The sequence below is a fragment of the Lissotriton helveticus genome, chromosome 8 (genome assembly GCF_964261635.1).
Source record: "Lissotriton helveticus chromosome 8, aLisHel1.1, whole genome shotgun sequence".
NCBI classification, from domain to species: domain Eukaryota; kingdom Metazoa; phylum Chordata; class Amphibia; order Caudata; family Salamandridae; genus Lissotriton; species Lissotriton helveticus.
The window spans coordinates 418207923-418223662 of record NC_136069.1 but is presented as its reverse complement, the minus strand read 5'-3'; the positions used below and the strand labels follow the sequence as shown (position 1 = coordinate 418223662).

The window sequence follows — 15740 nt, the reverse complement described above, 5'->3', positions numbered from 1 at the left end:
GGGAGGGGCCGTGGTGAGCCGCGATCCGGCGATCATAAAAATACAGGATAAAACCAACATGAAGGAAACATATCAATAAACACAGGCCCAATCAGAGGACCACAAGGAGAGGCAATTGCGCTTGCCGTCCAACGCTCACCCACCACAGCAACCACCCGACTTACCAAACATCAATGAAAAAGGACCCCATCGTAAAAAACAATACGAAACGCACCCCAACAAAAGGAAGGAAACCCCCCATAAAGGGGGGAGGGGAAGGAGGAAAAAGGAAAAAGAAGGGACTCCTACCCAATCACGCACCCCCCGGCGACAAAGCAGGAAAACAAAATCCGGTACAAAGTATACAGTAAAAGTCGATGATAGAACACATAGCTAACCATAATCACAGTACTACCGGAAGGTAAATACATCAGAAACACGCCAGGGGGACACATGACGAGACAGAGCCCCGAAAAAGGGAATACTCAAGAGCCATAGAACAAAAAAAGGGAGAAAGAAGGGGGAGGAAAAAGACCCCCCAAAATGACAGATCCCCCCCACCCACCCCACAAGCCCACCCTGCACCCCTGCAGAAGGCTATGGCCTACCCCCCAGCAGCGTGCCTGTCGCCCTAATTAGAACCCGAAATATAGAAGAACAAGGACAAGACAGAAACAAAGGACAAAAACGGGAGAGGGGAAGGGAAAAAGGGAAAGTATCACACACGGGAGAGGGCCAAGGGACAGTATTATCTGCACCCACCCACCCGCCTGAGAGAAAGGGGGCCGGGCCCACGGGAAGTCAAAAAGTATCAGGATACATTTCAGGAGCCCCGTAAAGTCACACATAATCATACCAATACATGCCGATCATCAAACCAATACAAGACTACCGCACACAAGGGCAAATTCGTATCAGCCCTGTCCTCGTTTGTCCAAAGTTGTAGCCGTCCGATCCAACAAGAACCAGACAGCGAAGAACCGAGGGCATAGAACAGGGGGATCTGGCGGCAGTCCGGAGAAGAAACGTGGTGGAAAATACGGAAGATCCAGGAAAGTCATGGTACATCGCACACATCGCAGGCACAGTTCCAGGGACAGTTCAAGAGAGGCAGACCCAGCTAGGTCGGCACAGGAGCCATGGCCGGGCAGTCGAGGCGAGAAGGAGCAGGAAGAGTCATCGAGGCCAGGCCAGACTGGAGCCGGCCCCCGGACCAGCGGCAAAGGAGACAGCACAGGACGATGAAGGGCGCTGGAACTCCGCACACCCACGGATGCGGCCGTCGCCGGGGCCATAGTTCCTAGGATAATTCCAGCCGCACCCTGCAACGAGGAGGCCACACCCGATGCTGGGGGCCCAAACGGCCCGAAGAGAGGATCTGCCTCCAGAGCGGAGACGGGTGCAGCCACAGAGGTTCGCCAGGAGTGCAGGGCATCCAGGATATCTCGAAGTGTAGGAAAACTTTTACAATATCCGGCACCCGGGCCATGCGGCGGGCCTCCAGCGCTCGTCCAGGCCCGGCTGAGACACTCAGGGTCGGCCGCCATCTTAGAAGCCCAGCGAGGCCGCAGCGGCTGGCAACCCCCGTCGGGGCAACAGCAAGGCAAATGAAGACCAGCCGACCGGCGGCAGGGCACCCCGGGGCAGGAAGGAGGCCCACCAGAAGAAGGGGAATCGCCGGCCCCCCAGTGCCGCCGGCCCCGTTCTCCGAGTCCGGGCGGAAGAAATCAAAATGGCCGGACCGGAGAACAAAGGGGGGGGATCAAGCCGGATATACGAGTAGCCCCGTCAATGGAAGGCAGCGCCTCCACCCCAAGGCCTCCGGCCCACCGGGGTCGGCCAGCAAGCACAGCCGGCCTACACGCACAACGGCCTCCACGACCACGTCCACTGCGCCATCAAGGGCCGATCATCGTGCTCCGTCCCGTCCGGGCGCCGCCGAGAGGTTCAGGCCAGCCCGCCCCGGAGGCTCCGAAGCGAGCGGGAGCGCTGCACAGGATCCACGGCACCCAGGACCACCGGAGCAAAGGGTAAGTGCCTGCGAGGCGTCTTAGTACTACAGCACAGCAAGGAGGGCTTCCCGGGGCAGGATAAAGACAGGATAGACGAGTAAAACAGGCAGGCGGACGGAGCCGAGCTAAAACGCGGCCATCTCGGACGCGAGCTCGGACCTGACTTCTTCCTTGCTGGTGGGGGTTGGTGCGTCACAGATCGCCTTCACATTCTCAGCCTTGGGTGTGATCCCTTGTACTCCGATTTCATGCCCCAAGTATGTTACGGACTCCATTCCTAGGTGGCATTTGTCCCATTCTGCGGTCAGGCCTTTTGTCTCCAACACATCCAGCACCTTAGTGAGTTTTGCGTCATGGTCTATTCTGTCGCGCCCCATTATCAAGATATCGTCTTGAAAGTATTGGATGCCGTCCATGTCCTTGAACAACTGGTGCATCAGTTTTTGAAACACCGCCGCCGCCGATGCCAGCCCGAATGGCATACGGCAAAATTGGTAGCACCCAAAGGGGGTGATGAAGGACGTCAATCTCCTGCTCTCCTGGTGTAGGGCTATTTGGTGTTATTCTGAGGTCAAGTCGATGGTGGAGTACCACTTTACCCCCCTGGTCTTGGCTAGCATTTCTTCAATTCTTGGTAAGGGGAACTTCTCCACTACAATGTTTCTGTTCAATTCCCGCAGGTCCACACATAGCCTGACCTTTCTGCTGGGTTTCATCACCACCACCAGTGGTGCCAGCCATTCAGCACACGTGATCGGCTCTATGATGCCCTTTTCTTCCAGCTCTTGTAGTTCCACTTGCACCGCCTCTCTCACCGCCAGGGGCACGTTCCTCACTTTATGGGACACTGGCACCGCTCCTGCCTTGAGTATTATTTTGTGTGCAAACTTCTCTAGCTTACCCACTTTGCCTCCAAACACCTTCGGGTATTCCTTCTTCCACCTGTCCATGTCGGGCCATCCATCCGGTTCGGTGAGTAGGATCTGGACTTTTCCTCCCCGGTCCAGTTTTATTCCCAGGTCGCCCTGGTCCAGCCATCCTAACACCGATGGCCCTCTTTCTGAGACATATAATTTACAGACGGCACTCCGTCCTTTGAATTCGAATTTTAACGGTCTGAACCCCACCATGGGTATGCGGTCTCCATTATACGTGAAGGGCCTTATGTCCAGTTTCTCTAGCTCTGGGCCCACGTGAGGCTTGAATGTCTCGTTCCACACCGCCCTCTGGACTATTGTGTATGGTGAGCCCGTGTCTGCTACAATTTTTATCGGCACTCCACCAATTGTCATGTCCAGTACCGGCTTGCTCGATCTGTTGGTGTCCACACATAATATTTGGTCATAAATGCAAAGTACCGTGTCCTCCTCCTCACGGCCGTTATCCTCTGGGTCTTCCTCCCCTTGGTCCACATATCGTACCATACTCCTGGCTGACTTCTTGCAGCACACTTTCTCATAATGCCCTACGATCCAGCAGAACGAGCATTTGGCGCGAAACGCTGGGCACTTCCTATCGTGGGCCTCGTGCGTCATGCTCCCACAGCGGTAACAGTTCTTCTTGCCACTTCCCGTCTGTCGGCTTGGTGAGCCTGGATTTCCTTGCCATCTTTGTGGTCCTTTCTGCGGGGTACTTTTATGTCTGTTGTCTCTCCGGGGGTTCGTCTTCTTATTTTTTTTATTTATTTATTTAGAAGTTTTCTATAGCGCTAACAAGACCCGAAGGTAGCAGAGCGCTTTACAGTAAAAGGAATGACAAGGTGAACAAAAAGACACGTAACAAATAGAGGCAGTCCTCGAAAGACAGTATTGGAGGAGGAAAAGTTCGTAACAGTAGGACTTTTTGTAGAAGGATACAGAGATAACACATAGTTATGTGGGTGATCCTAGTTATCTAGGACCTAGGGAACGGATGAGGAACAAGGATTTGAGTTGGTTCTTGAATTCCGCATAGGACGGTAGGGTTCTGATATGTAGGGGGATAGAGTTCCATATTTTGGGGGCATTTCCAGTGAAGGAGCAGTCCGCAGTTTTCTTCTTTCTGGTTTTTGGTAGGATGAGCAACAAGGAGTTGGAGCTTCTCAAATATCTACTTTGGCCTGCTTTTGTGAGCTTGTTTGCCAAGTATTCTGGTTTACCGGTGTGGAGGGCCTTGTGGGTTAGGCAGGCCGTTCTGAAGGTGCTACGCATTTCCACCGGGAGCCATTCAAGTTCTTTGAGTGCTGGGGAGATGTGGTCAAATTTTTTGCATCCTGTGATCATTCTTGCTGCCGCATGTAGTGTTGTTTTTAATGGAGCCAAGTGCGATTTGGGGATACCTGTAAGGATTGAGTCTTCTTCTTCTATCCTGTTCACCATGGGCCTGGCCACTGTCTCTTTCTTTGCTGCCTCCGCACATCGTCGTGCCAGCTCCGCTTTCTTCACTGTAGCCATGACCTCTTTAAGTGTGACATCTCCACTTGACCATAATTTCTCTTGTACAGCCTTGCTCGTAGTGTGCATCACAATCTGATGCTTGATAAACTAGTCTTGGAATGCGTCGTATTTGCACGTGGATGCCAGTTTCCTTAACGCCGCCACATACTCTTAAACCGACTCCCCTACTTCTTGCTTCCTTTGTTGAAAATTGTATCGGTCGATTGAGACACATACCGCTGGTCGGTAGTGTTTGTTCAATTCCTCGATCGCGTGGGCATATACATCGTCGTCAGTGGTCGCTCTTTGCTTAGGAACCAGGTTTTTAAATACCCTGAGCCCCTCTGGGCCCAAGTTGTGGAGCAGTATTCTTCTCTTCCTCTTACTTGTGAATTTTTCCTCATTTTCATCTTCTAACACCTCTATGAAGTTGTCTATATAGTCTCTCCAGTCCTCCCATCTCATCAGGGGCTCTCCCGGCTTGGGCAGGAACGGGACGGGCGCCGTCGCTGAAGACGCCTGTGCGCACATGTTTTCGCGCTTGGTTGTTGGCGCGGTTTCACTTGGCCCTTTGGGGCTCCCTGGCGCTCCGTCTTCCTTCTGCTCTTTGTGGCGAAGCTGGGGGCTTTTTGTCTATACCCCGTCGCTTTTCCCTGAGGTCACCAGCGCTCTGTCTCCTGGTCTTTGTGGGGGCTGTAAGGTTCTGTGCCCTTTAGTGTGCACTTCCTGGTGCACTGGCTGGTCCCCAATGGGTGTGCTGGGGGGCTCTGCCGCGCTCTCTGAGGCCTGTTCCTACTCACTTCCACCGTGGTTGTGGTTCTCCCTCTGTGGCCGTGATTTGCTCCAGCTGGGTTCGATACTCGGTGGTTCCTTTGGTTTTCGTTTTGTTTTCTGTCTATTTTCTCGTGATCCCAACCTCCGTCGCCATTGTAATGTTGCTGCCTTCCTTCAATAATAACGCCACACCGTTTGGGAGTTCAAGGGTGTTTATTTCAAGTTATACCTATCGAAGAGCGCCGAGCCGATAACCTGCTTGCTCGGCGTTCGCGCCTCTCTCCTCGCGCATGTGCACTGCCGCGCAACATGGCGGCCGCCGCATTGCGTCACCACGCAATGCGGAGCAACTGGACCGCAAACACTACATATACTAGTTGCAGCACACACGAGAAAGGTCTTTCTATAAACAAATCGGGTTCATTCGTTATACAAAATGAAAGTCAAACAGTGATAGTTTAACCTTTCCTTATTTTGTAATATTTCCTCTCACAAAAACACGCACACACAAGCAGGCAAACGGACACACCTAAGCAGACACTCACACAAAAGAATCAAGGTGGGATCAAAGCCCTTATAACCTCCCATGGCTTTCCTCATTGTGCTATCACTGGGCTGCCTCTATTCCTTGCAACACAGCATGACGGCGAACACTGGGATATGAAGCAAATGAGCCAATGCGCCTACCCTCCATGAATACCGGTACTCTCCACAGCTGTAGAGAAGTCCCGGTACTCCGGGTGATAAAAATAAGACGTGCCGGTACCTCAAACCGGTGAGTACCGGCCCATTTAAAGCACTGTTTTTAATAGGTAATCAATGTGTTCATGTATTTGGCATTTAAAAGTTCTTTCATTGTTGATTTTCTATTTAATTAACGTAGATTATGTTTCGTATTTTCTTTTCTTTTAAAATTCACGAAATAAAAACATTGATTTTTGTATTATTTACTATGTTCTCCTGTCTTATAGATTATTTTATCCAGAAAAATTAGGGCAACTCTAAAAGGGGCTGGTCCAATATAATTAGGTATGCAGCTTACACGCGTAAACTAAATTTCTGTGAATCCCACCATACCGATATTTTGGTTCGCCTCTGAGCTTTTAATTACTGCATCCAGATATGAAACACAACAGATATACACCTAAAACCAGACAGGACTATTGGCTTTTGTTAGTTGTTGTTAGCTTTTTAAGATAATTGACTAACAACAATGATTTCTGTTTAATTCTGATATTGCGAGACTGTGAATTAACATTACTGAGGCCCTTGGAAGGGGTATTGGTGTTCAGGGGGTCTCAATCGCTCCGGTTAAGTTCTTTTATGTTAGACATGCGCACCCCTTTTCTCTCCACGTCTCGTCAATTTGCATATCTTGAACCTCATCTCGTTCCTCTTCTGCACCCTCTTTTTGCTCTCTCCTGAATGCTTTTCCTCGCATCTCTTTACCTTCACCAGCCCCAAAAGCACAATGCATCCACTCACCTATAAGCACTGCATTTTCATCTACTTTCACCTTGTCACTATTTTGACACATGCACCTCCTTTACACACATTTGCACAGAATCACAATTGCAACTGGAATACGGGACTATGTGTGCTGCAGAGAGGCCAAGGATTCCATGACCATGTATTCTTAACACCTTATTGATCCACACACAGACTAAGGGAAACCCATACTGCCGTCAACCTCAACTCCACACCTCTCAATTGTGGTCCATTATAAACAACTGGTGGGGACTCAGTTCAAAATATCCGCTATAGGACAGTAATATGCTACAAGAATAAAAATGAGAAACACAACATCCTCGAAATAGCTAACAATCTCAGGGAATGCAAGATTAAGTAAAATGTCAAATATAAACAGGAACTAAATTGCTGTCATTAACGGTCTTAATGTTTTTTTACAAATGTTTAGAAATCGATCAGTGTTTTTGCCAGTAAAGTTAAAGGCATTAATATATGGCCTGCTAGGGATCCGTTTCAATGTCTGTTTTTAATACTACCGGGTCTGAGACCCAGGGGGACTCGGCCAACTTAAAGCCTTGACGGTGTCTATTTAACAATATACAGTTTTTTCATATAGGTTCTTTAAGGTATTTTTTCAGTGTTCTAAAACACGTCAACGCCCAAACTTAGACGCCGTTAGTATCCAGCCAGAGAAAGAAGGACACCAGAGCTCTTTATGGTACTTAAGCATTCGGAAATAGATGGAGAAACTGAGAAAGACCTATTCTGATTCTTCAGCTTCGCTTACAGACTGCTTTTGTGGTCTGTCATCAATAGACTCATTGTCCAATGTACTTTCACATAAATTCAGAGTGGGCTTTGGATCAGCCCACTTCAACTATTATATGGCCTAGAGTATTCTCCTGGTTTCAGACACTGGCTTCAGATATTGTTAATCACATTTTAAAATCGGCCCACATGTGGCTTGCCATCTCACCTAATGCGGTCTGAACCTTACGCCTCCTATGCAGAGTGCCTGTATTGCAGTGCATGAGGCGCTACTGTTTCCCTGTCACCCTCTTTAGCAGTGCTCTCCCACGCCTCTCCATGCAGCTTCCTGCATCTGGATTCAGCTTTCCCATCCCAATGTACACCTTTCACAGTTTATGTGAGCACCCACTGCCGAAGTCCCTTCTATTTCACCCACTGTTCTGAGTGAGGCTTGTGTGCCTCTTCTCCCATCACTTTGCCCCTCCCCCCCCGAAAAAAACCGCTGTTTTATCATCACCCACTGCTCATCCGAACAGGAAAAGCATTTGCAAAGGCAATAGTAACAGGCCAATGCACTTTTCAAATTATGTATACCGATCCAAGGTGGCCATCCCCTTGGTCTAAAAGTGGCATGTACATGCAATGTGACTCCCATTTTAGATTGACAAGAGTATTAAAAAAGCAATTTCAAGATGCTTCCCAGGGCGCAATTACCTTTTCCAATGCTTGTGCCGCAACTAGACAAGCACTGGCAAGGGCAATCTGAGTGACAAAGCAAATTTGCTACGGTAGACCTCTTGGATTTGAAAATGCTTGTCATTGGTGTTGCTTTCTTTACTTTCTTTTTGCTAAAGAAGGAAGATGTGTGGGTACTCTATAAGGTCTTGCTCTTCGGACAGAGATGACAGTATCACGCTCACCATGTGCCAAGAATTGCAGCCTTGTACTGCCAGAAGGGAAGTTTTCACAATACACACGAACAGTGGCCAGAACCAAAATTGATGAGCTGGTAAGAAGTTGATGAACTGTGCAGAACTGTATTCAATCTTTTGAGAATGTCTTTGTGCGGGAGCAGAGGTGTTACCCCTTTTCCACGCAGGACCAAAGATAAAGATTGTAGACTTTGGTAGCAGCAGTCCATCATCACATGCTGAACAAAGCAAAGAATCAATAGCATTGAGGGGAGTCAATGCTTATGGAGACCGGAAAAGCTTTTCCTACTAACCGAACATCAAAGCTCTCATTTCCTTCTCTGAATGCATTCAATGTTTATGCCAAAGTGCTATGTGCCCCTTTAACAAGGGTACCAAACAAAAATGGCCAAATGCACTTCTAATTCTGAGATTAGAAGGACAATTAACCTGCTGGAAAATGGTCAGTAAAAGCGTGAGTGAGAAGCTATCTTTAGGAGACATGGAGCACTGGGGAGGGTGGGGGTGAAGATTAGTGTAGAATGCAAGGGAGGCAACTTCAGTGCTCGGAGGCTACAGAAGGAGGAGGAAGCCCTGGGAGAGGATCCCAGGCATGATGAATTGGTAATGTAGACCAAAAGGGGTGGGAAGCCCAAAGCTGGTTGGGGTGGAAAGACAGACAGAAAAACTAAGTTGAAAGGGAAAGTGAGACACTGCAGTGACATAAAAAGAGAGAGGAAAGAGTTTAAATAGTGTTCACTAGGGGGATTTTACACCTGGATGGGAGAGTGAACTTATGTCTGGCCTCCTGCCCTGAGTTTTTATTAGAAGAGTGGAGGCTCATTACACAGTTCTTTTCTTGCGGTTTAAATGTTAGAAGTCGTTCAGTTCAATGGTAACTCTCCCATAATGCTTTCCACCAAGGCTGGAAATGGAAAACAATAAGGGTTGCTCATCTGTTACAAACAGAGGTTCTGAAACTCATTGCCTCTTTTCTTTCGATTAAGATTCAGATAAGTGATTCCCGTTATTCCAATTATGGGTTTTGTAAAATATGTAATAACACTGTTGAAAATATTGAACATATTTTATTCTTCTGTACAACATACTTTCACTAAGTAGGATTATTTAGAGGTTGCCTTTTAATCTGGTGACTATGAATTTTGGGCAGTAGTTTAGAACTGGGCTGATATGTTGAACATTTCATAATTACTTGTATATTTTAATTGTGTTGTATTATTATTGATGGATTTTATGGGGTACAACCCCTAAATAAATATATTTGATTTCATTTGCCTTCAAACCGTGGCTTTCCCTCCTGCCCCAATGTGCTGCAGGTTGTTTGTTACATTATTTCAAAACTGTGGTTCTGCTGGTTTTGTTTTCTCCGAGTTTCAGCATGACCCTTAACAGCTTCTCTGAAAAGGGTGATCTCCAGGCTTTTATACTTTGTAACTTTCCTGAGAAGTGTCTAAATGTATTTTTCTGAAACTCAGCCACAAAGAAATTGGCAACAAGGGAAACCATTTCAGTAAATCTGTTCTGCATAAATTGTTGCAAAATAGGCATTTAAAAATATATTATCGAGGTTAAGGCACCTGAGGCGTAGATCTTTGTGTTCCCAGTAAATCTCAGGGAATGATATTAATGGTGAAATACCTCTGGAGGTTAATTCACTTGCTGGAGAGATCTGCGTTTCGTCTAGTCCCAGCTTTGAATCAAAGTAGCATAGATGGTTAATGTGTCTGATGCAAAGCACATCATGTGACACGGAAAAAGCTGATTTTTTTTGTTGCAGATGGGTAAACAGGGCTACTTTTTTCAACACAGAGATTCTTTTGTTACTTGCGGTTCATAACTGTCATGCTTCTAATACAGCACAGTGAGCAATGAAGGGCTTGTGACTCCTACACTTTGTAAACCCCAGTCTTATGTAAGACATCCTGTACATTGATTTACACACACATGATTTATTGTCAATGTGTACGGGTGATGTAGAACTCTCCGACATCCTGGATTGGGATGAGTAGCGCTATAAAAGAAACAAACCAAAATAGTGGTATTTAAATTGTTTAGTTGTGTAAATACAACACATTTGACATTCTTACAGTGCATGCATATCTCTTATATACAGGGACTGAACAAAGTCAAAAGCATATCTTTTTAAGTACCTGTGAAGTAAGAAACAAATAGTCATTTGTTTCCCTTCCATTGCGTTTGCATCTAGGTGTGAGGCTCCAGATCGCTCTCAGACAGGATGCTCTAACAAAAGGAGGCCTACTGGCCCCTTTAATTCGGCCTGCGTTATGGGTCCAGATGGAAGGTTGTGTGGAGGAACCACGCATGCCTGTTCCACGTGATCCTAACCATGTATATGCCTTTACCACGCATGCCTTTACAACGAAATATGCATTGTTAAGGTAAGTATGGCAAATACATATGCGTGGTTGAGGCTTATCAGGTAAGTGTAGCTCCTGGCCCCCTACCCCAAAAAGTACCCAGAAACCTGCCCCCCACCCTGATCCCTAAATCGGCGCTCCCAGCCCCCACCCGAGACCTAAAACTAACACCTCCCTCCTGAAAACCAACCCCTCCACCCCCCCGGCACTAAAAAATTCCCTGCCCCCCAGCCCTAAAAAGTACCCAGATCCCTGCCCCCCGTCCTGAGCCCATAAATGGCATTCCAAGCCCCCGCCCTGAGACGTAAAACTACCCCGGTCCCTCCTAAAAACTAACACCTTCCACCCCGAGCACTAAAAGCTTCCCAACCCCCACAAGCCTTAAAATGCAAGAACCAAGAACTAAAACTACCCTCTCCCTCCAGAAAACCAACCCCCTCTTCCCTGAGCCCTAAAGACTTCCCTGTCCCCCCCCCAAGCATTAAATCTACCACGCCCTCCCCTAAGCCCTAAACACTAACCCCCCAGAGTCCTAAAAATTACACCGAACCCCTCCTGAGCCCTAAAAACTTCCCCCACCCCCTCCCGAGCCCTAAAAACTACCCTGATCCCACAGCCCTTCAAGAACTACTCTGATGCCCCCAGCCCTGAAAACAACCCCCAGACATCAACAACCCAGCCCCACTTATCTCACTGCGTTCCTCCTGATCCTTCCTCTTCCTTCTTCAACCCGCCCATTCCGGCAGCTAGCCCGCGCATTGCCTTAACCATGCATATGCGTGGTTAAGGCAAGTGTGGTTGCGCGTGCGTTGTTCTGACACACTTGGCTGAGCCCGCATTGTCCTGACTGTTTAGCCAGCTGGAACAGTTCAGTATTACCAAATAGGCAAAGTAGGAGAGGGGCCAATAGGCCCGTGATTTTTAGAAGTCCCACACAACGGATCAAAATAATATTGATTTGATCCTGAAAGAAATTTCTTTTTTTTTTTTAACAACATTAATAATTGTTAATGTTTAGCTTTGTGTAATAAAATTGGTTTATTAAAATTGCTGGCTGGTAAATTTAAAAACTTATTAGGAGATATATTGCTAGGGGTGTCCCGAAATGTTGACTGCCTAGGGACCTCTACAGGGCTTAATCTGGCACTGAGCTGGAATCTGATAAGGCCCCTCCGTGTCTGCATGTTGCTGCTCGGAATGAAAGCAGACAATCTGCAGACGCAGCTGAATGCATGCCGGAGTCTGAAAATCACACAGAGACTAGTCTGGCATATTTCTGTGGGCCCCACCTCTTAGCAGGGTAGCCTGCGTCCACTCTGTGAAAAGAGTGGATAGACGCCGTCTACCAGTGGGTAATCTCGACTTGCGCCCTGGGATGCTTCATTCGAATTGTAAGTTGTGCTATGCTTGGAGAGAGTGTTGGATTCCTTTGCTACTTAGGCATTAAAACATAAGTGGTGGCAATCTTTAGTTACAGCATGGCAACTATGGAAAGAAATCTAAATAAGAGTGAGTGTGCTGAACTACATGATGAGGAGATATTCAGAAGAAGCATATGTGAGATTTTGGATGACTCTCTAGCTTTGTTCAGAAAGCAGTAACTTAATTTTTGATGCAGGTAGCGTCAGATAGGGGCACTTGTTGCCAAGGCCACTGCGGATTATACTTTGCAATTTGGTGGTGATCTGTCCGGATTATCAGCTATGTTCCCCTTCCTGATTCAAAACATAAATATATGCGTTGCAACTCTCCTCCCAAAACATCTGGTGGTCTTTTCCACAGCCACTCCAAAATATAACTCTTATTGAGTCCCACTCAATTTAAAACAGACCAGGATCCTCTCCTCCACCCCATGTTCAATAGGTGTACATACTCAGAGTAGGCAGAGATACAGTATGGCCTTAGAGACCATGCCCGCCGCCCCCAAGAAACATGATATAGGACAGTTGTGCTAGAATTTTCTTTCCTAAGGAGAGTTTTCCTGAAACGTGTACACAGTTTTATATAACAGAATTGAGAAGGAATACTAAAGGGTCTTTGAAAAATGAAGAACCTAAGTTTGACCATTTCACTTAGGCTGGGGCTCGTATTGCTCATCACCCAAATTTCTATTTGGATTTTTGGCTTACCTCGAATGGCAATGGCTGTTGCAACCGCTTTACCAATGCCACTATTTCCACCAGTGATCATGAAGGACCTTCCTGCAACGTTAACGTCCAGATCTGCAGCAACGAATCGTTTGGATGCAGCTTCATATCCACCCCTAGGGAAATCACATGCCAAACATTTTCAATCAGTCATTTTTAATAATGAACATTAGACATCCAGGTGGTTAATGGCAACCTATTTTTCTACTGACTGAACAATATCTGGAATCATCTCAAATATACTTACAACATAGCTCATGGCTAAGCAGAAACAATTTCAGCGATACTAAATTAATATTGTTCCTTAAATGTTTCTGTTAGATAGGTGCCTAATAGACTGCCTGATGGAGCAGCTTTTTTAAGAAAGGTTAAATTGGCAAACCCTCTCTTTCTGTAGCTGCTCCATGCCACCACTGCCATGCTTTGCCCCCAGAAGAAGTCCCCCTTCTTTTTGAAAAGGGCTACTAGAACCCTCCTCACAACAACGAGACCCAAGTAAATGTGAAAAATTATCAACATATCATAAAATCCACAAGAAGAATAAAACACATAAGGCATCTCTATTAAATGTATTTGTGTTTTCATAAACATTCCTAAATGGTAGTCAAATGCATTTTAATAAACATCTTAGCAAAGTGTCCAGCTGACCATCATCCGCCTCAAACAGGTCTACCCGCCTGTCTGGGGTGCTGCACCCCTAGCTTGGAGTATATTGTGAATGGCCTTGGGTGGTAATAGGCTGCTATGTGGAAGAAGAATTCCTACCTCTTGAGTAAGTCACTGCTTCTCCCTCTTACTAGTTTCCCTTACTATTCAGAACACCAAGGAAGTGACAAGGTGGAAGAAAATTCAGAACCGCCAGGGAATACTATCTGCCCCATTAACAGGGACCATATGTGAGCCCTGCCAACAGTCAAGGACCAGCTTGTTTTTTTAGCAATGGATGTATAATGGTGTTAAGGCCTTGTGTCTAAGGTCTTGCGAAGGAATGTTGTTTGTGTCGACTCTCTCGACATCCGCTGTTATTATGTTTACATGTGACCAACCATTACGCTGGTACCTTTTTTGGCTAGCTTAGAATAGGTGAAGCACCATTCTTGATCTTCCTGTGTTTCTTTTGTCTTAGGGCTCATATTTGGATTTTTAATCCGGAGACTAGCTTTCCTTTTGAAGTAACTGCAGAAGTTTTTGGTGGTCCTCATTTTCTTCATCAACCTTATTGTATTTGTTGGGTTAATGGGCGGAGGTGGCGAAGGTGGAGCAGCAAGGGCTTCCAGTAAGGTAGTCGTGAACTCAGACCAAGAAGCACTCAATCTGTAGATTGAGCATCTTCATGGTTATGGCAGGAAGACCATCTGCTAATATTAGCATATCAACTGTAGACCATATAATTTGCGTTCTGGTGTTTGATGGAGGTTGGTTTGCCTGCATGTTTTAACATTTGATTACAGGTGTGCACAGGCGGCTGCTTTATATTGTGGGAAGTGGTCACTGCAGAGAAGTTGGGCTATCTTGTGGTCTACAACTAATTTGAATTTCTCCACTGTTACCAATATGTAATCAAGGATGGTGTTTCTATTTGGTAAGCATTTTCGGTGAAACAAATTTAATAAGATTGCTTACAGTTTGACATAATGTGGGAGCCTCATCACTCATCCAATGTGACTCAACCTCTATTTTACACCTTAAATCATTGCCATCATCAAGAGGCCAACATACAACAGAACGTTTTCAGCAAATTGAACATACAAAATGGCTTGTTTTGAGATAGACAGGCTTTAGTGATGTGATTTACAGATGCCTCCTCAAGAATTTGACTGACAAACTGCTGAGAATGGAGAAAAAATAAAGAAGACTCAAAGACCAAGCCTGAATGTATGTAGCTGGGATACAATGTCTCAGAGTGGTTGCTAGGAATAAATTCAAGCTGCTTTGCATCATCAGCAAGGTCTATTGGAATAAAGGTTTGGCATATCTACAAAAACCAAAATGTTGGTACTATGCCAATCTTCCAACTTAGAGCCAAACCAAATTATGTTGCATTAATAGACGTCAAAAAGGTTACAGAAGTACACATCTGTTATGAAATAAGTATACTTTATTTGAAAAGCTTTGCAGTTGTCAATATGTCGACAGTGGAGTACACAGATTATGTTGACAATCAGGGGCAGGTTGGGGGTACCAGGAGAAATAATAAGATTTTGGGTGGAAAGAGTGAAAAAGTAAGCTATGGGTACAACACGGAAGATGCAGCAGGTTGTCACATTAAAGCCTGGGATTTTGGCTGTGATGACAGGGAGTGGAGGTGCCCAGCCTAACTGACATGTTCATGTGCATCTGACTGTTGTGAAGAGGCTAGTTTGGCTTCACACCGCACATATGCAAAGCTGCATTCACTAGCACTCCCATTACAACTTCTCTGGTGTATTAGGCAAGAAATGGTAAGGGCAAAGGATTAGTCAATATACATCAAGGCATATAACATGGGGGCGAGAAGCTGGCACATACAGGTCAGGGAAGACATGTCGCTGATATGGGCTATTTCAACAAGTCTTGTTTTTGTCCAATATTACCTTCTTGGAAAGCCCTTGAATGCAAAATAAATAATTTGAGTCATACATTTGAAAACAATGTATAGCTGACAAAATGAACCAGCCCCATATATAGTTTTTTCATTTATTATTTGACTTTCTTCTGGAGTTGCACTATGCGGTAGAGGTATGCCCGTACATAGGTCCCATCGTTTGTGTGCTACACGGACTCCAGCTGCACCTCACTTATAAGGCCAAACACGACTGTGACTGCCTGTGTTCCTGCTCAGAGAGGACGTGACCTAGCAGTCAGGTTAGATTATCCCTTTTGTGGTGGGATAATGACTAATTTA

General features: G+C 46.2%; 1 protein-coding gene across 1 annotated transcript in view; it reads right to left on the bottom strand.

Moving 5' to 3' along the window:
- Positions 1 to 15740, bottom strand: part of DHRS12 (dehydrogenase/reductase 12) — a 63076-nt gene that overhangs the window by 26546 nt on the left and 20790 nt on the right. Inside the window, exon 2 of the mRNA XM_078657270.1 lies at positions 12839 to 12972. Within this exon, the coding sequence (XP_078513396.1) occupies positions 12839 to 12972 (134 nt within the window). The remainder of the gene's footprint in view (positions 1 to 12838; positions 12973 to 15740) is intronic.